This window comes from Fonsecaea monophora (genome assembly GCF_001642475.1).
Source record: "Fonsecaea monophora strain CBS 269.37 chromosome Unknown Scaff46, whole genome shotgun sequence".
In the NCBI taxonomy this organism is placed as follows: Eukaryota; Fungi; Ascomycota; class Eurotiomycetes; order Chaetothyriales; family Herpotrichiellaceae; genus Fonsecaea; species Fonsecaea monophora.
In genome coordinates this window covers 227,270-246,643 of record NW_019173977.1, presented here as the reverse complement: position 1 = coordinate 246,643, position 19,374 = coordinate 227,270, and the positions used below count along the sequence as shown (strand labels likewise).

The 19,374-nt window shown below is 52.0% G+C and overlaps 8 protein-coding genes across 8 annotated transcripts; 5 read left to right on the top strand and 3 right to left on the bottom strand.

Moving 5' to 3' along the window:
- Window positions 1–283: 283 nt before the first annotated feature.
- AYO21_06623 (hypothetical protein) lies at window positions 284–1,821 on the top strand (the record flags this gene model as incomplete). Its single annotated transcript, XM_022656582.1, has 3 exons — window positions 284–1,302; window positions 1,398–1,590; window positions 1,696–1,821. 3 exons carry the CDS (start codon window positions 284–286, stop codon window positions 1,819–1,821), a joined length of 1,338 nt encoding a protein of 445 aa, XP_022511192.1.
- A 435-nt stretch (window positions 1,822–2,256) lies between these two features.
- On the bottom strand, window positions 2,257–4,669 carry AYO21_06622 (hypothetical protein; the record flags this gene model as incomplete). Its single annotated transcript, XM_022656581.1, has 2 exons — window positions 2,257–3,603; window positions 3,662–4,669. 2 exons carry the CDS (start codon window positions 4,667–4,669, stop codon window positions 2,257–2,259), a joined length of 2,355 nt encoding a protein of 784 aa, XP_022511191.1.
- A 290-nt stretch (window positions 4,670–4,959) lies between these two features.
- On the top strand, window positions 4,960–5,922 carry AYO21_06621 (hypothetical protein; the record flags this gene model as incomplete). Its single annotated transcript, XM_022656580.1, has 1 exon — window positions 4,960–5,922. The coding sequence occupies one exon, from the start codon at window positions 4,960–4,962 to the stop codon at window positions 5,920–5,922; it is 963 nt and encodes a 320-aa protein (XP_022511190.1).
- A 1,000-nt stretch (window positions 5,923–6,922) lies between these two features.
- Window positions 6,923–8,935, bottom strand: AYO21_06620 (hypothetical protein; the record flags this gene model as incomplete). Its single annotated transcript, XM_022656579.1, has 1 exon — window positions 6,923–8,935. The coding sequence occupies one exon, from the start codon at window positions 8,933–8,935 to the stop codon at window positions 6,923–6,925; it is 2,013 nt and encodes a 670-aa protein (XP_022511189.1).
- Window positions 8,936–9,358: 423 nt separating this feature from the next.
- On the top strand, window positions 9,359–11,548 carry AYO21_06619 (hypothetical protein; the record flags this gene model as incomplete). The annotated part of the gene is made up of 1 exon (XM_022656578.1): window positions 9,359–11,548. The coding sequence occupies one exon, from the start codon at window positions 9,359–9,361 to the stop codon at window positions 11,546–11,548; it is 2,190 nt and encodes a 729-aa protein (XP_022511188.1).
- Window positions 11,549–12,379: 831 nt separating this feature from the next.
- On the bottom strand, window positions 12,380–13,795 carry AYO21_06618 (hypothetical protein; the record flags this gene model as incomplete). Its single annotated transcript, XM_022656577.1, has 1 exon — window positions 12,380–13,795. The coding sequence occupies one exon, from the start codon at window positions 13,793–13,795 to the stop codon at window positions 12,380–12,382; it is 1,416 nt and encodes a 471-aa protein (XP_022511187.1).
- Window positions 13,796–14,908: 1,113 nt separating this feature from the next.
- AYO21_06617 (1,2-dihydroxy-3-keto-5-methylthiopentene dioxygenase) lies at window positions 14,909–15,566 on the top strand (the record flags this gene model as incomplete). The annotated part of the gene is made up of 3 exons (XM_022656576.1): window positions 14,909–14,938; window positions 14,998–15,369; window positions 15,438–15,566. The coding sequence occupies 3 exons, from the start codon at window positions 14,909–14,911 to the stop codon at window positions 15,564–15,566; spliced, it is 531 nt and encodes a 176-aa protein (XP_022511186.1).
- A 1,647-nt stretch (window positions 15,567–17,213) lies between these two features.
- AYO21_06616 (hypothetical protein) lies at window positions 17,214–19,341 on the top strand (the record flags this gene model as incomplete). Its single annotated transcript, XM_022656575.1, has 4 exons — window positions 17,214–17,324; window positions 17,456–17,812; window positions 17,932–18,521; window positions 18,609–19,341. 4 exons carry the CDS (start codon window positions 17,214–17,216, stop codon window positions 19,339–19,341), a joined length of 1,791 nt encoding a protein of 596 aa, XP_022511185.1.
- Between the last annotated feature and the right edge of the window lie 33 nt (window positions 19,342–19,374).

The window sequence follows — 19,374 nt, the reverse complement described above, 5'->3', positions numbered from 1 at the left end:
TTTTTTTAAAAGAAGGGCGCACCAAAAAAAATATCAATATGATGACTCGTGGGAAGCGTCAGATGTTATTAGGGGACGGAGCCGAGTATTTCGTTGAAGTAAAGCAGTATTCAATGTCCAGCGGGATGGCTTTAAATACCTGCGTTCTGCATGGGAGAGAGGCAAGAATGGGCACCCAGAGAGCTGTCTATCGATATCCAGTACGGTACGAAGAAGAAAAAGGAGAAGAGACTGTCGAGAGTGCGCAACGAGATATTTTACAAAGGAGTTCTTCTTCTCAACAATGTCGTCCTCACAATACCCCGTCCGGAATGTGGGCATCTACCACAATTTGCCACAGTTCGACCCCCAGTTGACTGGACTTACGGCTTTGATCACAGGGGCCAATGGCATTTCTGGCTTCAACACCCTGCGTGCGCTTCTGCAGTCGCCCCAGCGATGGTCGAGGATTTACACCCTGTCAAGACGTCCCATACCACCAGAGATGATGAAACTGCTCCCCGCGGACGTCCACGACCGAATCCACCACATTAGTTGTGATCTACTCCAGTCGGATCCAGGCGAGATTGCGACTCTTTTGAAATCTGGCCTGGGTAATGCGGATGTACGATACATCTTCTATTATGCCTATCTGCAGCCAAAGCCCGAGGATGGGAACGTCATGTGGTCGAACCACCAGCAGCTGGTGGATGTCAATGTCGGCATGCTTTCCAATTTCCTCAAGGCTTTGGGCCACACCAACATCAAACCCAAACGGTTTCTCCTCCAGAACGGGGCAAAATACTATGGCAGTCACCTCGGACGAGCTCGAACTCCCAACGTCGAATCCGATCCTCCGCCTCGACATCTGGAGCCCAATTTCTATTACCCCCAGGAAGACCTCCTCTTCGAGTACTGCGCCTCGAACAACGTCGAGTGGAACATCATTCGGCCACCGTTCATTATCGGAACGTCGTCGACGACACAAATGAACGGGCTGTACGCTTTTGGCGTCTTCGCCGCTGTCGCTGCTCAGCGTGGAACTGCCCTGGCATTCCCAAGCACCTGGGAGCTGTGGCAACAGTACTGTGCACACCACGGGAGTGCCCTTCTGACAGGCTACCTCAGCGAGTGGGCCATCCTCGAAGATAAATGTCGAAACGAAGCATTCAACAGCCAGGACACCAGCCCCATTTCGTGGGACCGCATCTTCCACGAGCTTGTGAGATGGTTTGGAATCCAGAAGGGGGTGCAGCCGCCCGGCGAAGACGATTCTGGTTGGCAAGAGTTCAAGGTCGGGGGTGGCAAAGAAACACCTATGGGGTAAGTCTTAGTGGTACCTGGCTCCTGTCTACTCAATTGGTTGATTGCTCGGATTATGTCGTTACATACTGACTGAAAGTAATACTGTGATCTAGATACGGTCCCCCTCAATCGACCAAGCTAGCGTTTTCCATCTTGGAGTGGGCAAAGGACCCCGAGAACCACAAGGCGTGGAAAGAGATCATGCAGAGGGAGAACTTGAAGTTCGATCCATTTTTGGATGTCGAGGCCAATTTCTTGATCACCGACGTCATGTTTGTCGTCTTTGGGCCCCTTTCCATGAATAAGGTAGGTGATCACGGTGATATGATATATATATCAGCAGTGCTGCCCCGCGGCCCCCCCCCACAAAAAGCTCTGATGGTCGACTGACTAGACTACTCTCAAAAATAGGCACGCCGACTGGGATGGACAGGGTTTGTAGATACCATGGAGAGTACCTTCGAGATGTATCAGGAGATGAATGCGCTCGGAATGCTGCCAAAGATGCAGGTGCAGGAACCACGGCCACTTGTTTGAAGTACCGTATACCACTTTGCCCAAGGCTCTCCAAGGACATGATTGGAATTAGAAATACAACTATAACTTCGTCAATCACAGGCAGACCGACTGGGGTTCAGCTCGATCCAACAGAGTTGTGAATAGTGATCTACTGTACATACTCCTCCCATATCAAGTTACATTCTGACTATTCAGGGTATCCGAGTCGATCCAGGCCGGACAACTATAACTTGATGTCCTCGCTCGTTTAGCATCCACGAAATCTGTGAACCCGTGACTGTGAAACTTAGGTGAAGTCGTGTCGTGCTCAGGATTGCACACCTACCAGGTCAGAACGGCCAAGTGATAGCTTAGGTCAAGTGACGGGATGCTCAGGCCTGTAAACCGAAGAGACTTTGGAGAGGTCAAGATTCGCCGCCCGAGTACTTTAGTATTGTGATCGACTCGCAAGGTCTAATGGATCCCAGCTTTGTCAAGCGCCTGCTCGAACAGGTCCTTGCATCGAACTCGGCTGCCCAGTCGTGCACAAAGTAGAAAGGCTCCGCTCAGCTTCCGATGGAGACTGTATGTCTCTTCTGGCGGAGGTGCCAACCTTTCTCTTAGCATGACGGGGATCAGGGCCCGAACCCGGTCAGTGATGGTCTGATCCTTGAAGTCATAGACGTCCGGGCTGAAATCCATAAAAGGTTCGGCCAGAGTCATGACCGAATCGATATGGGCGTTCAACATGGCTTTTGATTCATAACCAGTGAGATAGCCCAGCTGGATGGAGAAGTCTCTGCACGCGTCCCTGTCTTTTCTCGACGCCGCGATGAGGGTCTTGATGTAGAGTTGAATGAACTTCTCGGGAAATTCTCTTGACGCACCAAAGTCAAGTAATTCCAGCCTGTTTGTTTCCGAGTTGTAGAGGAAATTGGTCCAGTTGGGATCGGTCTGCATGTATCTGAACTCGGTGATCTCACGCAGACAGAGTCGTAGAATCTGTGATCCAATCCAGTCCTTCTGCTCCTGCGTAAAGTTTCGGACTCGGGTGACTGGGATCCCTCCCATTCTCTCCATGGTCAGGACTCGTTTGCCTGATGCCTCGTCAATGATCTCAGGGACGGTGAAGATATCCTGTTCATCTGCCAAGAGCTTTCGAAATCTCTTTGCGCATTCAGCCTCGCGGACGTAGTCACACTCCCAGGCCAACTCGGTACGGGCATTGGCAATAGTTTTGTCCAGGTACAATCCTTTGGGCAGCAGACGAGAGGCAGTCAGTAGCAAAGACAAGTTGTTGAGATCAGAGGAAATCGACTCCGCCACGCCGGGATATTGCACCTTGACCGCAACTCTCCTGCCGTCTTTCAATATCGCCCCGTGAACCTGGCCAATGGAGGCGGCGGCCATGGGCTTCTCGTCGAACTGCTCAAAAAACCGATCACGCCAATTGGGACCCAAATCCGCGGCAATGACCGCGTCTCTCTGTGAGGCAGGCATGTAATCCGCACTGTCTTGGACGCGTTGCAGCACACCATGAATGGGCTTTGGGAGCAATTTGGAATCTTGGAAGCTCATCATTTGACCTAACTTGAGGGCGGCACCTCGCATTTTGGACAACTTCGCGACAAGACGTTCCATGTTTGCAGCACTCAACATCACCGAGCTATTGGGACCCCCTGAGCGACTGATACCCTCGCTGACAGCTCCAAAAGCCATCGACGCTGCGAGTCCTCCGAATTCAAATATTCGGCCCATCCTGGATGCTGGCACCTTTGATTCACGCATCTCATACGGTCGTGGAGGCTGAGGTTGTTGCGACTAGGTTATCTGTCAGTTGATCAGTCAGAATCGACCAGTGATAGGCAGGCTCAATTACATTGATCTTCTGAGCGTCTTTAGCAAGCTCGGCCCCAAGTTTCTCAAGGCTTTCTGCATCCTTGTCGGAGGCCTTCTGCAGCGTAACACACTTGCTATGGAATCGTCTCGCTGAGACTCCCCCTGGCGCGTATCGTGCCTTTTGCCCGTAAGTCCTCGCGTTCCTGGGGTTGCGAAATAGCCCAGATAGCTGTTCTTCCGTAGGCTCGTCTTCATCGCCTGCCTCATGCTTAGAGCCAGAGTAGTAGACGTCCGCATTGAGACCAGGTTCGATGTGTGAATCGCCCTCCTGTACGTCATTTTCGATCTTTGGAACGCGAACCCGCGGCAGGGCAGATAGTACTGGCTTAACGCTTCCTGGTGGCTGGTAGAAGACATCCTGCTCTTGTCCCACTCCAAATTCCCGAGTATTTTCTTCTGGCGATGGAGGTTCGGCTGAATTCGCGGGAATCTGGTCTTCAGATTGTCTTTGAGCTTCTCTTGCCTCATCCGGAGACAGATGCCCGAAAGACGTCGTACCAGGGAGATTCGGTCTCGTAGACGAGCGGAACTTGAGGTCTTGAGTATGTCCAGACTCGAGTGGATGCTGCGGTGTCTCTCCCGTAGGGACTTGATTGAAAGTTATCCCATCGCCTTCCTCTGCTCCAATGGAGCTGTCATGTGGTGGTATTGTCCCATCTGGCAGTGGCGTTCTCCTCGCTTGGGCCTGCTCAATGTTCAAACTGTTGCGAGAGTTTGCCTGGGTTTGAGATCCTTTGTCTGATCTCGTGTAGAAGATGTCTTGGTCGATACCCTCGCTGGGTGATTTTGAAAGGGGTTGGGAAGAGGAGCCGAATCGCGACACCGATGTAGCTAGGATCGGGAGGCCTTTGGTCCTTACAGCCTTGATGACGGAGGAGGATTGGCCATAGAGTCTGGCTTGAGCAAGTCGAATATCGACATGTTTCGCTGCGACATTCCGCGAAGCACTAAGCAAGGCAAGAGCATCAAGTATATGCCTGCCGGACATGGTGGTAAACAAATGAAAGGAGGGTCAAAGACCCTTTCTGATGGCTGTTGAACACATGAAGAAGCACTCGACGTTCTTGGTGGTTCTTTGTATGAAGCGCAGCTGGTTGGAGAAAACGGTCGGAGCTTGTGACGTGTGGACCATCAAATCACAGCTGGTCTCCATAGATCAAACGCATACCCTATCTGCCTACATACTCTGCTCATCGCGTCATAACTAACCTTTACTTTTCGTGACTATGGCCATCAAGGTACAGCCTAAGAAGTGAAATCTTTCTGGCTGATGATGCTATGAAAGTGGACGATGCGGAGGCTCTTCGCGCCCGAGTCCTGGAACTCGAGGTCCAACTGCAGACCACTAAAGCCCTCCTTCGACGCATTGAAAGGTCGAGCTCAACATCAGCTTCAGATCCTCGTGGGGATGGAGGAAGCCTGCTGTTTCCTGTGCCCGTCACTCTTCCAGTAGGGTCCTCGATGCACAACCTCATGCTTCTCTCCGACTCAGCCCTTCCTCTCGGATCATTCGCCTACTCCAGCGGTCTGGAATCCTTCCTGGCTCATATCAAACAAGAAACCCCTGCGCCTGGGCAGACAAATCTCTCCCTTTTCCACAAATTTCTCAAGCTGTCTGTCCAGTCAATGGCTTACACAAACGTTCCGTACGTGCTTGCTGCATTTCGTGATCCGTTGGCGCTCATGGACCTCGATAACGATCTTGACGCGAGCACGGCCTGTAATGTCGCGAGGAGAGCAAGCGTCGCTCAAGGCCGCGCACTCTTGAGTGTTTGGGAGAAAGCCTTTGCTCCCACTGCAAAAGCCAGGCATGAAGAGGAAGGTGAAGAACTCGAAGGTATCACTGCCCTTGAAGTTTTTGCTCGAGACTTGAAACTTTCAGCTCTATCTCCTGGCGGTGTGTCCAGCAATGACCCTCACCAAATCGCCGCTGTGAACGGACATCTTGCTCCTGTATGGGGAGTCATCTGTCATGCCCTAGGCCTGAACCTGGAAGAGACATGCTATCTGTTTCTTCTCAACCACTCCAAAGCGATCATTAGCGCTGGTGTCCGGGCGTCCGTCATGGGACCTTATATGGCACAAAACATACTGGCATCCAAAGAATTGCAAGAGCTGTTAAGTGGCTGTTTGGAAAAAGTCTGGCTAATGAGGCCGGAGGAGGCGGGACAGGTAGTCCCATCTATGGATCTCTGGGTGGGAAGACACGAGTTGCTTTATAGCAGGATTTTCAATTCATGAATGATGGTCAGCCATTGCGTGAAGGGATTTTGGACTCATATCCTTCACTGGCCTGACGAGCTTTGAGACGTGTGTGCGGTGCGGCAGCGACGCGTCTCTCTCTCTTTCGTGCTTTTTAGTGAAGGCGATGCCCCTTTATGAGTTGTCAGGTAACAGAACCAGATTTCTTTCATCAGCCGTTCACCCAAGACGGTATTACCTTTGACACAGAATCAGCAAACTCACCTCCGGCGCGATCACACAATCAACCCATCACAGACTCCAAGAGCACGGTGCATCTGAAACGAGTGAGCGACCTGGGCGAGAATGGTGCGGAACAAGGCGACACTCACGACCTTCATGGCGATTCTTCTCCTCTTCTTCGCCGCGTCAACCCAGGCGGTAAAGGGATATCAACAGCCAAACACCCTCATCACCGTTACCCACCCGCCACCGACCATGACTACCACCACCGCGCGTGGTTCTAGCAACAACGAGCCCTCCAGATGCAACTGCGAACTGGTGAGACGCACCACAAATGTCACGCCGCCGAATTGTGTGGATTACTGTGTGTGGAGATGGGCTTGGTATTGAGCAGCCAGATCGATGTGTGAGCGGAAGCTGGACTCAGAAAGAGCAAATGTTGGTGGACGGCAGAACAACATCTCATTGCCGGTCTTGGGGGCTTGTTGAAACGAAGGGACGGGGGCTCCGTTGGCTGGTTGGGAGACAGGAAGGGAATCTTTCTTTGGTTGCGCAGCAAAGGCACAACATGTGGTGGTGATGGTTGAATAGGACACCTGCAGGGAGCAATCATCTGGAGGCCTCAGCAAGACATCACTACGAGAAGAGAGGACTTATGGATAGTGGAGCTGTATATCACAAAACGCGAACACAGAACATCAATGGCATTGTGTCTTCCAGAGCAAAAGGCATCTGGTGCTCAAGCTGTGTGCAACTGAAAATCACAGTCCACAAAGACGATAGATGATAAAGGCGGCTGAAGCTGTCAAGCCAGCCATCACTGATCGACCTCGTCAATCGGGCCAATTCTCTCCTCCACCCCCTCAACCGGCCTCCTCCCCTTTTTGGATTGCCGTCCACGGCCAGCTCCAGCTGATTCTTTCATCTGACGCCGCGGTTTCTTCCTGGGGTTCACCGCTGCGTGGACGACCTTCTCTGCCAAAGCTGAGATACGATCTATCCGACCCGTGCTCGGTGCTTCTGGCGAAGCCAAATATGCCCCCGCATCTGCCTGTCGTCCTTGGCCTGCTAGCCCGCCCTCGTCGAGGTCCGCATCGTCCCTCTCTGTAGATGGTAACGGCACGTCCGCGCCTGCGAGATGGTCAACAAATCCCTGGTCTGCTCTTCTCTTCTCATCCTCCTCCCTCAATTTCCGCTCTTGTTCCTCCAGCTCCTTCATTATATCTTCTGGATTCTCAAGCTCCATGTTGGTCATTGCCACGTAGTCCTCTATACTCACGGTTTCCTTAGCCGCAACGCACTGTTCGACTCGCTCTGGATCCGCGCGAAGCTCAATCAAGTATTTCTTTTTGATGACACGCCGATCAACGTCTTCCGGAAAAAGAGCTGCAACCATGGTAAAATCCGTGCCGAACATCCGCAATCCTTTGTAGAAGAGGCTGGTCTGATCTTCGTCCCAGCGGCTCCCGCGCCCTCGACCTGCATGCTTCCCCAATGTACCTGAATTGACATATTTGTAGATCCGGTCATCCTCGAGCGCAATATTTGCATCTTGAATCACCGCCTCTTCGACACCGGCGCCGAACGCGACTTCTCGAGACTCCGCGGCCACCACAATTTGTCCATTAACAATGATCTGCTTGGGAACGGCCGCTACCTCGGGGCCATTGTGCTCTTCCTCGTTTGCAGACGCGTTAACGCCCCCACGAGCAGCTTCCCGTCGCTTCTCAATCTCCTCTTTGCGTCGCTTTTTGATCTCCGGCCAGTTCTCCTGCATTCGCTTCTCTGTTTCCGACTTCTTGCCTATCTTGTTATCCTTGATGAGATCTGCCATCGAGACCTCCTGAGGGTCTATCTCTAGCTCTTCTGCATTCTCTGGTGTAGCTAGGCGAGGTCGGCGCCGACCTGTCTCGTCTGGGCTACCCCGGATGGCATCTTCAACGACTCTTTGGGCTACCTCCTGTACTCTCCTCGATCTTGACTTTTTCTTTGGGCGTCTCGCCCGTGGTTGTGCAGCATGCTCAGCAGCACTCTCTTCTGTTTCTGCTGCTTGCGACACTGAACGAGCCGCTGAGCGCGGTTGTTGCGACCTTGCTCTGTTTTCAATTGAATTTGCAAGCTCTGACACAGCAGCTGCTTGGGTTGTCGCGTCTTGTAACAACGCGTCCGATGTACGCGATTCACTCCGCCTGGCTCGCGGGCTGGTCCTGAGTATCGGTGGTGTGGCATCGCGTGGGGGAGGGGTTTGTGATTCCGACTCCTGTGAATCCTCGACCGTATGAGTGGTCTTCTGTCGCTTCCTTGAAGCATCCGGTCTCTCCGTCTCTTGGGCTGAGTCTTCCGTTGCTGGGGAGGCTAGCTCCCGTGTAGTTCTCCGTGTCTGCTGGATTGAGGGGATCGAAACCGAAATCGAGGGAATGGCACTTTGTTGGGGTTGGCTCTCGCTTACGCTGGTGGAACGAGTGATATCGAGTTCATGATTTGTGTGCCTAGGAACAACTACTTCAACGGATGCTGAAGGATCTCTCTCGATCGGTGTTTCTTCGTTTTGGGGTGGTACAATAAGGGGCTCTCCTGCTGTTTCTATCGAACTTGCGATGGAAGGTATTTCGTTCGTCTCCTGAACTGTCTCCGTTTGTGGCTCCGGCTCCCGTTCGTGACCTTGAACTGCTTCGTCAACAAGTTCAACGGCAGGACTCACAGTCTGACTCTCTGGCGCCAGGGATGGCAGAGCAGCATGTCTGAGGGTATTTCTTGGGACATTCTTTCTTGGGCCCTTCGGAACGATCTTCTGCCCCGGTTTTCGCACGACTGAACTGAAGGTTGACATAACGAGCGTGATGTTCTTTATGCCCGCCGGGGCGTACTAAGTTCCCACACGCGCTCAGATGTCCCCTCTTTGTTTGCTCCAGGTTGAGGGCGCAACTCCCCACCACGACTCCGGTGGCATGGGTGGCAGGTTTGATCGGCAAACATGCCAAGATCCGAGGGCCGCTAACCGGCTTTGTCTACAGTGTCCGCAGCGACTCGACGTCTTCATTCTTCTTTTTGTCCTCGCCTTTGCGCAATCTCTCTGTCAACAACTCAACAACTTCATCGGCAACCCCTTATCGCGGCGTAATTTGCCGTTCCTGCCAACGCGGGCCTTCCCCAAGGATATTCACTGCCTAAAAGCAGCGGCCCTGGTACAGCAGGACTGATGACGGCCATCGAATCACTCCCCCTTTCCCTCTCTCAACAGAGTCTAGTCAAGATGGAAGAGCGTAAAAGACCCTCTCCTTATGATTCTGTAGAATCCGCTCCACCGCTGAAGAAGCAAGCCACTTCTGCAAATGGCGCATCGAAATCTCACAAGGACGATGACATGCCCTGGAAGGACGATCTGGAAGTAAGCCTATCCTCCGCTCTCCCCCTTCGACATTCCGAAATGCAAACTAATGTGGATTCTATTAAACAGAGATTTCAGAAAGATGCGATATGGCGGCAGATGCAGGAATATAAGAGAGAGAAAAATACCTTGGAGGCTCAATTGAAAGAGATGCGAAAAAAGGCCCGATATCATGACGACCATCTCCGGGTCATTGATGCTTGGTTCCAACAAGTTGTCGATGAGGTCAAAGTCATCGCCAAGGTGGATGACGATGTCGATATGGACTCAGGGACCTTGCCCTCGGCGCTACTTTTTTCAGATCAAGAACAATTTGAAGAGCACCTTCGCAATCGCTCAAGGCAGATACAAGATGTGATATCAAGATTGTTCGGTTCCACAAAACCGGCATCGCCTGATGTAACAGATTTGCAATCACAGGTCGCAAAGCTGTTGGCTGCCGAAAAAAGTCATCTGGTCGAGTTACAGCGTCTGCAGTCAGAGAAAGATGATCTTGATCACCAACTAGAAAACGCCTCTCTCAGATATATGACGGCCGAGCGCAAGATTGACAGGGCAAAAAGTGTAACGGTCGCCAAATTGGAGAAACAGGCTTTATTAGGCGCAATTAAGCCCGCAGCAGAGGATGGTGGCCCAGTCAAAAGAGAAGAAAGCACGCTCAATGGGACAACAGACAATTCTGAAGAGCTGGCGGAGCTGGAAAAGGAGTTGAACAAGACTGTCGCAGCCTCGGAAAAGCAAAAAGAGCAGCTGGACAGGTTGGAGGAAGAAAATGCAAAGCTGACCGCACAGCTGACGGAGCTCCAAACAAAATCGGCGACTCTAACGGATGATGACTATGCCAAAACCGAGTTATTCAAGCAACTGAAATCGCAACTTGAGGATACCATCAAGAAAGTCAATAATCTGGAAGCCACCAACACCGACCTCAAGGAAGAAGCTACTAAGTTGCGATCGGAAAGGACAACATACCAACTTCAGTTAGAAAATGAGCAACGAGTGGCTATAGCAGAAAAGGAATCTCTTTTGGCGGCGTCAGAGACCAATCTGGCCAGAATCCGGCACAGCAGGGATGAGTTACTGGCAGACCAAGCCATTAAGCAAGCTTCTTTGGATCAGAACCAAGAGGCTGTGAAAAAGATTACTGAACTGGCTTCTGCACAAGAAGACCGTATTCGGGCACTGGAGTCTGAAAACGAGCGGCTAACAACTCAAACAAGCGAGATGGCGGTGGAGAGCGCAGAGCTGGATGCTCTGAATGTGGAAGATTTGCGGGCCAGGTACCACGAACTCGACAGGAAGTATAATCTCCTCAATGGTGAGCTCGTGTCCATGTCAACAGCATTCCAAAAGACTTCAAAGATCGCGAGTCAAAAAGTCTCGGAGTTTGCTGCCATGGAGGAGAAAGTCTTGAAGCTATCAATGGACAAGACCAAAGCGGACCAGAAATTCTTTGCCGCAATGAAAAGCAAGGAAACCCAGGCCGGTGAGATCAGGACGTTGCGACTGCAAAACGCCAAATCGGCAGAAGCGATCGCAGCGCTGAAAGAAGCTGAAACCGCCACGCGAGCATTGTTAGCAACGGCAGACAAGCAACTTTCCGAACTGAAGGATGCCCTCGCCCACAAGACCAACGAATATCGAACCATCCAACAACAGAACATCACCCAAGGACTCGAAATCTCCAGATTAAACACCCAAATAACTGAGCTCAAAACCCAAGCTACTGCAAAAGACGCCAAACTCGCCGCCGCAACTAGCGCTTGTCGTGCGGCCGAAGTTGAAGTGGAAGATCTCAAGTCCTCGCTCAAAGACACGCGCCGAAACCTTGAGACCTGGAAATCCAAATCAGGACAGTCCGAGCAATACGAGATATTGAGGCAGTTTGCATACTGTAATATCTGCAAGCGGAATCTGAAAAACACCGTCATCAAGACGTGCGGGCATACATTCTGCAACGACTGTGTTGCTGAACGGCTGACGTTGAGGGCGAGGAAGTGCCCAAATTGCGGGAAGGCATTTGGCGCGAACGATCATATGCGAATCACACTTTGATCCATCCATCCGTCGCTTGATGAGATTGAGAAGTGTTTTTTTTCTGTTCAAAGACAACTGTATCATATCGACATCCAGATCCAAGACCAGGTCCATTGAAAACGACCTTTGGCTTGAGACCTTCGGCATCCGAGCGTACTCAACACGGATTGAGATTAGACTTAAGTGGGCGAGCATGCCCACAATGTAAGTGTACGAATATTGCATCTCACGACATCGAACTTCCCCCGGACGATTGGCCAACAACGGGTGCGTGGTTTTAACCAACGGGCTGAATGCACGCCCGGGACTGTTTGTTGGAAATTCTGTTGCGGAGCTGATCGGGTTTTGGTAGCTGCTCTTTCCGCCGATTGCAAATCCAGAGACTCCTCCTGGGGGAGAACGAGAAGGCGGTGACAGAAGTATGATATGGGTGGAAAAGGCCCGTCCCTTATCCTTTCATTGACGGATTCCTTCTGGTCGTATCTGGCGATGTACCGCTTCTGCCCCTGTCTGAACTCGAGCGCTCTCGGTTCGCTGATACCTATATTGTTCTGCGGGGGTGGACCCGTTTGTGCAAGGCGACCGATTGAGATATAGCTGGCTTCGACACGATGGCTGAGGGAATGGATAGCAGACCAGCAGATACAGCTCATTTCTGGGCGGCGGACGGTTCTCAGAGCTGACCTGAAGTTGTCAGGTAGTGTCGAATCAAGAAGAAAAGACTGCCTTTGAACCCATAAGAAGCCCCGCACAGTGGACAAGATCAGCTTTTGTCGCTCTGGTCCTTGTGCTCGTCATCGTCTGTAAGCGTTCGATCCTTGTTTATCCAGCCTGGTGCTGTGTCTCTTTTCAATCATCTAGATCCATCTCCCCCTCCCGCTTTACATGCACCTGTCCTCCTTCTCCTTTGCCTCTTCGCCCTTCGGCCTCTCCCATCTCTTTATCTTGGTCTCCGGCCTTTCTGGAGACGTCGACTTCGTTTCCAGGTCCTTGTTCATCGTGGTCGGCGCGGTCGTCAACTTCAACATCAACGTCGCCCTCGCCATCACCATCACCTTCGCCTTCGCCCTCTCCCTCTTCCCCTTCTCCATCACCATCACCATCGCCTCCCCCGTCCTCTTTCTCCTCGAACCCCTCAAGCGGCGGGAAATTCAGGTGTTTCCAGTCCTCGATCTCTTCGATGATGCTCTTCAGCCGGTCGCGGATGCTGTCCACCGCGAAGCTTCCCAGCAACAATCTTAGTGGCGGATAGCGGCAGTGGCCGAGCTGCCAGACCAGTTCGGCGGCCTTGACGACCGAGGTGGGTTGGTTGGCACCCATCCACTGCAGAGTCCGTTGGGCGTGGGCGGCGGGGGAGTCTTTGGTCGCATACGGCGATGACGGGCGGGCGACTTTGAAGTGGCCGAAGAGGGCTAGTTTGTTCTGCTTTTGATTATTTTGTTGTTGCTGCTGCTGTTGTTGCGTTTGCTGGGGGATTTGTCCATTGGTGGTGGTCGTGGTAGTCGTCGCGGTCGCGGTGGGTAGATCTGGCTGTGAGGGTGGGAAAATGTCATTGTCGTCCCGGCGCATGTGGGCCGGCTCAACGAGGGTGAGTTTAATGTTGAAGGGATCAACCTCGTACAGCATACTTTCGATCAGGCCCTCTACGGCATACTTGGTCGCACAATATGGTCCCAAGCCAGGGACTCCGAGCGCGCCGCTCGTCGAGCTGAATATCAAATATCTCCCGTCCTGGCGTTCCCGGAAATGGGGCAGCGAAAGTTGGATGATGTTCAATGTGCCCATAAAGTTGGTTTCGAACTGATTGCGAATTTCATGCTCATCCTGGTCTTCACAGGCCCCTATAACGCCGTAGCCAGAGCAGTTTGCGATGACATCCACTCTGCCAAACGTTTTCATGGTCTGCTCAATGACCGAGGCCACGCTGGAACGTATTCGTACGTCACATAACAAGCCCAAATACCGACCGGGTATGTCATGCCATTGCTTCATGCTGGCTAGGTCATCGTGGAAGGATTGGCCGACAGCAGCGACGATGTCGTTGTGGGCAAGGGCAGCCTTGGTCACGGAGCGGCCCATATGTCCTGTTGCGCCGAAAATGAGCCATACTTTCTGTTGTGGAGGATTTGCAGGAGAGGGTGGATCGGTTGTGTATGGTAGAGAGAGTTTGCCGGCACCTGTTGTCGAAGGATGAGGAGATCGACGAGCCGTGCTGGGTGATGCCGAGCGAGTATCATTGGAGTTGGTGCGTTTGAGGTCATCCATCTTGCTGGATGAAAAAGGATGATATTGGGCTGTGGTGGGTCTCTGAAAAGGTTCGTACTACACCGTCGAGGGCATACCAACACAAACCACTGGGGAAGGCCTGAATCGGATCGATACCAAAATCACATAGTACCCTGGACCCGACCGCGAAACCCATTCGAGCAAGACATTTGGAAGACACAGACGTAGCCAATGTAGTTCAGATCAGTCGCTGACTGTTCAGGAACACGCCGCTCGACACCTTTGCCTCCACAGCCGACCTCCTGCGGCGATACTGTTTTGAGCACGGAAGGAAGCTGATGCAGAGGTCTAGTCTGCAGATTTCTCAGAGGTATTTGAGCGGGACTGGGAGTAGGTAAGCATATGTCTCAATCACAGTGGTCAGAAAGATCAGTTGTCGAAGCCCTGATAGGCACGAAGCGGGAGAATAATGTGGGACCTTAGGAGTCGTCGAAGGTGCTTACCGGGTACCTCAGGTAGCTGCGCATCAGAAGGATTCGGGTGGCATTCCTTCAGTCGATAGCGAGACCCCAGTCTTTGACGCCAATAGCTCAATCGTATCTATAGAGACTAGCCATGGCTCGATTCCTCCCAGGGTCGATATAATGTCCAAATCCAGACGAAGCGCTAATGTGACAGAGGTAGGGAAAATGGTTTGGTCGTGATGTTTCGCTTGAAGTGGTATTTGAGTTGAGATGTCAGCAGCAGTGGCGGTGGGTACAGAGCAAAATATGTGATGGGTTGTACAAAGTAGTAGAAGTGAGAAATGCCGTCTGCGAGCCTATGAAGTCGGGCTTAATGGTGGTGACGGCGATCCCTTCTTTTACAGTTTCGCAAATCCCCACCAAAGGTCCAAAGTCATGGGGCACCACCGACGCCGCCCATGGCGCAAGAGGCTCGCGTTGCCCGATCTGACCAAAGACAAAAAGATTCTTCTCAACGTGCAATTGCCATCAGGATTGTAGGATTTGGCTGCAGAAAATATTTAAACCCCGAGGTTCCTCCTCTCCATCCGCCGTTGAATCATTGCTACCCCTCCTCTACATAGCCATATCGTCCTAATTGTTGTGCAATTTCAACACTCATCTTGAACCCTTGTTACTCACAGCCACCATGAAGGCATATTGGTACGATAATAAAGAAGTGCGTCAACTTCCCCGCGCAATTTCGGTCTTTTCCCCAATGCTAACTGCTCTCACCAGGGTGACCAGCGCCTCGCGCATGATTCGGGCCGCACAGTTGATCCCTCTTACCTCGCCCAAATCGGCGTCCTGTACCACCACTGCCCTGAGCTCTCCTCGGTCGACGCTATTGCAAAAGAAAGACACTATAAAAACCGCGATGAGATCACCGTGTCTCCGCAAGCCATGGGCGATGTCTATGAAGACAAGGTGAAAATGTTCTTTGACGAGCATTTGCATGAAGACGAGGAGATTCGCTATATTCGGGACGGCGCAGGTTATTTCGATGTTAGATCAAAGGATGACGACTGGGTCAGAATTCGACTCGAGAAGGATGATCTCATTATTCTGCCTGCGGGTATCTACCACCGGTTCACCACTGATGAGGCAAATGTGAGTAGACTGGAACATCCTACAAGATTGTGATATGATGTGGACAGCGACACTGACGGGAGTTATAGTACATCAAAGCAATGCGGTTGTTCCAGGACGAGCCCAAATGGAAACCATTAAACCGCGGTGCGGACACGGACCTCAACGAGCACCGTAAGAACTACCTGCACACCAGAGATGGCATTTCTGTGGCATAACGGTTGGTTGAAGGGAGGGAGGTGTGACCTCTGAATCATCGAGTTTTACGGGCATCACTCGACCAAGACCAAACCGTTGCCACGATATAATAGCATGAGTTCTAAAAATTGATGAAAACGACTTTGCATGAACACATTCTTTTTTTCTTTTGACAAGAATCGGCGACCAGTCTGGGATGCATACACCCATTTCCACACTGGGTTTTGCAGTGTCGCAGACACTGGTATAATGTTGTATTGCAGATATCCATCTTAGTAACGAGCGGAATTTTGCAGATCTCGCCGTTCTGTGCCGCAGGAAACAGATGATTAACCGTAAGGGGGCAAATGTCTAGTAGTATTCTAGTGGTCGGGCGAAGTAGCATTCTTGCAAGGCTGACGTTGGATCCCGGGCCGGACACCATTGGTAACACGCCGGAAAGACTGGATAAGTAGTAACAGCGTTGCCGGTTGGGTAGTTTGACAAAAATAAGGCTTTGGCTTCCTGGGCCGTCTCTTGCTTATAGTAGCACGCGGAAGAGTGTCTCTGCACAACTGCTCATTCTGGGAACCAAGTCTGAACCGAGAAATTTCGATGGTCGGCAGATGGTGCCGCAGCGCTTAGTAACGGGGAGAATCGTCCGAAGGTAAATTATTAGGTGGTGGCGGCCAAAGCTGGGGATGGGGAGATTAATGCCTCGAGGCTGTAGATGGGTGAAGAAGGGCGATTAGGAGGAAATAATAACATACATACATGTACGTGTAGTGAGGGATAAGTTCGTGGGCGCGGGGTTGGATAGACGAGGGCGCAGGAGTCATTCTCCCACCATTTCAACCGACCAGCCCTACAAGTCAATCAAGTGCAAGTAATATCTCTACTCCATACAAGTGCCCGATCAGAAAATGGAGTGCCTGAGTCGATCAGACCATTTTCCTGCTTCAGTTACGCCTGGACGTTTCGCGTTCTGGAGGCCAATAATGAGAGGCCAGTGCCTAAGCAAGTGTCTCGTCTGCCATGCAAGCCCTGTTAGTTGCTAACTTTTGCTTAGGCATACCTGCACGCACTTGCATGGGTGCCACCAATGCCTATTAGCCGATCGCTGTTAGTTCTGCTTGCATTACTCGTGCAAGCTGGTCACCCGGCGCCTGTACCTGTAGTTTTCGTCTGCGCGCAGACCACACACACGCACACACACATGCAGCCTCAGCTCTTGTATCAGAAAAGCCAAACCAGTCAATTTGGTAACATCAAGCCCACTTACGGCACCTGTTTCCGCCCCTCCTCTCCAGGATTCCCAGGCCCGCAGAAACCTTCTGTCAGTTCCTTAAAGGCTCCGGTCTTCCAGACTGGCGGACTTTCTTTCCAGCCTACTGCTGACACATCGTCCATCTATCACTTCACCGTTTTGAGATTCTTATTGAATCCTTCTAGAATTCCTGACCATACTCTTACACATCCACTGAAACACCTCAACAGCGTCAGCTTTGTTCGCGCCACCGACAGAGACGAGGTACTTGACTGTCTTCGTATTTTTTGATCCTGGTCTCGCTGCGACCCCGCGTTTTGGATGCTCCGAACCACTACGCACAATACGCTGCTTACTCGACGGGCGGCCGCAAAGTGACAGGCGTCGGTGAGAAGCGTTAGATGAGCAAGACCACTGCAAAATGGCGTGTAACGCCTCCACGAGTCAGTTTATGTTTGTCGAGTACTCGAAGCCCGTCGAACCGGTCAAGGGCCAGAAGAAGCGCCGTGGCGGTCCCAGTGAAGTCCGCGCGGTAAGAAACCGTCTCACTCAGAAATCCGAAGCTGTCCAGTACTCGGTAGAATGTGAAAGAAGGCGTCTTTCTACTCAACTGCTTTGTGGGAATCGGCTCTTGACGGTGGCCTTGCTGACGATCAAGTGTAGCACATCACCAAGAATTACCACCGAGCGCTGAGAGTCAAGCGCCTCGAGGCGCTCAAAAAGGGACCAGATGGCACTCCAGTCGAGAAATCAAAATCAGAGCCTCGCGAAATTCCTGCGGGGGGTACGACGGAAGGAGATGAAGAGCATTGGGAGAAGGGTGGAGGAGGTGAACCATCGTCGCGCGAACCGTTATGTCCTTCCTCGACTCCTCTCGGGGAGGATGACTACAAGGACATCGCTCTCCAGCTAAACAGCGCTCACCGTCTTCAATCTGCCCTCGGCGAGGGTCGAGTCGATCCCTTCGACGCTTTCCCAGTTCAGGGCGTGCCCCTCTTCATTCATCAAGTTCTCGACCACGTATGTACTGTCCTCTCCAGCCAGAACCCCCGAGCTCCGAGTTGCTATCTAGGGAGGGCGACTCCCATCTGAATCGCATCGATTACTGACAGAGTTGTCTTGACGTTCGCTCATAACAGGCCTTGTCCTACTCCTGGCCCAACACCGTTCCAGTCAAACGTTCTCTTTCCAATATGCACCCCGTCAAGGCCGCCTGGTTGAAGTGCGGTATGGAACATCCTGTAGCATTCCACGCCTTTGTCTACGCAGCGTCGTTTCACGTCCTATGTGCATACAACGGGCGGGAGATCAGCGACTCGGCCCCGCTCCTCCGGCTGTCGCACAAGGTCGAAACGATCAAGCTCGTAAACGAGCACTTGCGATCGCTCAGCCTTTCTTCCTCATCCCCGGCCTCCTCCAAACGAAAGGGACGAGACCACAACAACGCATCGAGAGAAAACAGAACCGCGAACGAAGCCGTTGCGACGACAACGGTCCCCACCGATGCGCTGGTCATGGCCGTGACCATCATGAGCATTCACAACGCCAGGGACGACACCGTCTACCCAAAAGTCCACCCTGTGTCGCCTATGGCCAAAGTCAACAATCTCCACGTCTACGGCGCCATGATCAATGATGAAAAGCATATCCAGGGCATATTGCTCCTGGTCAGTCAGAAAGGAGGATTGGAAGGCCTGGAGTTGTACGGGTTGGCCGATACAATGCAATTGTAGGTTCAGACTGACTTCTTTGTCTACCATATACCTCGGTCCCGGACGCGAAAAGGGGACTGGTGATTCTGACATGTCAATCACAGGTGTGATTTGTATTTTGCTTCAAAATACGTGTGCAGCCCGAATTTCCCGTGGCGTCTGCCCACAAAATCACTCGTCTCGACCGGAAAACATTCACTCGACCCCGTGGCGATTGACTTGGATTCCAAACTCGGCGCAGGTTTTCGGTATCTACGTCAAAGTCCGGCCGGCCGACAACTGCTCGACATATTGGATACGTACTCTGAGGTTACCGTGGCCCTAGATCACCATGTACGCGGCGGTTCCACTGCCCCGGAACTCGCGGAGCTCACAGAAGTTCGCAACTGGGCGCAGCATCGACTACTATCTCAGATGCCGGGTTCGTTGGATTTTTCGAACCCCGAACTGTGCGTTCATCATGCCGTGCGACTAGGGGCGTTGGTTTTCAGCGAAATGGTCATCTTTCCCCTACCTCCTCCACAAAAAGTGAAACCCAGGCTTGCTCTCATGCTGCAACAAACTCTCGATGCCTGTGACATTCTTGGCTGTTGGGACCTGCACGGCCAGGTCTTGCTGTGGTGTCTCACGCTGGGAGCAATCGCATCAAATTTCACCCCCCATCGACCCTGGTATATCGAGCAGCTGTTGCAGCAGATTCTACTCTTACAGATCCCAGACTCGTCTATTCTGGAAGTGATATGCTCCAGATTCTTGTGGTGGAAGCCGATTTGCAGTGAGCCACTCCAATGGCTCTGGGATGAAATGTTCCCGCCAAGCTCAATAGAAGCCACTTGAGAGGATTACATGCTGAAGTGATAACCTGCCATT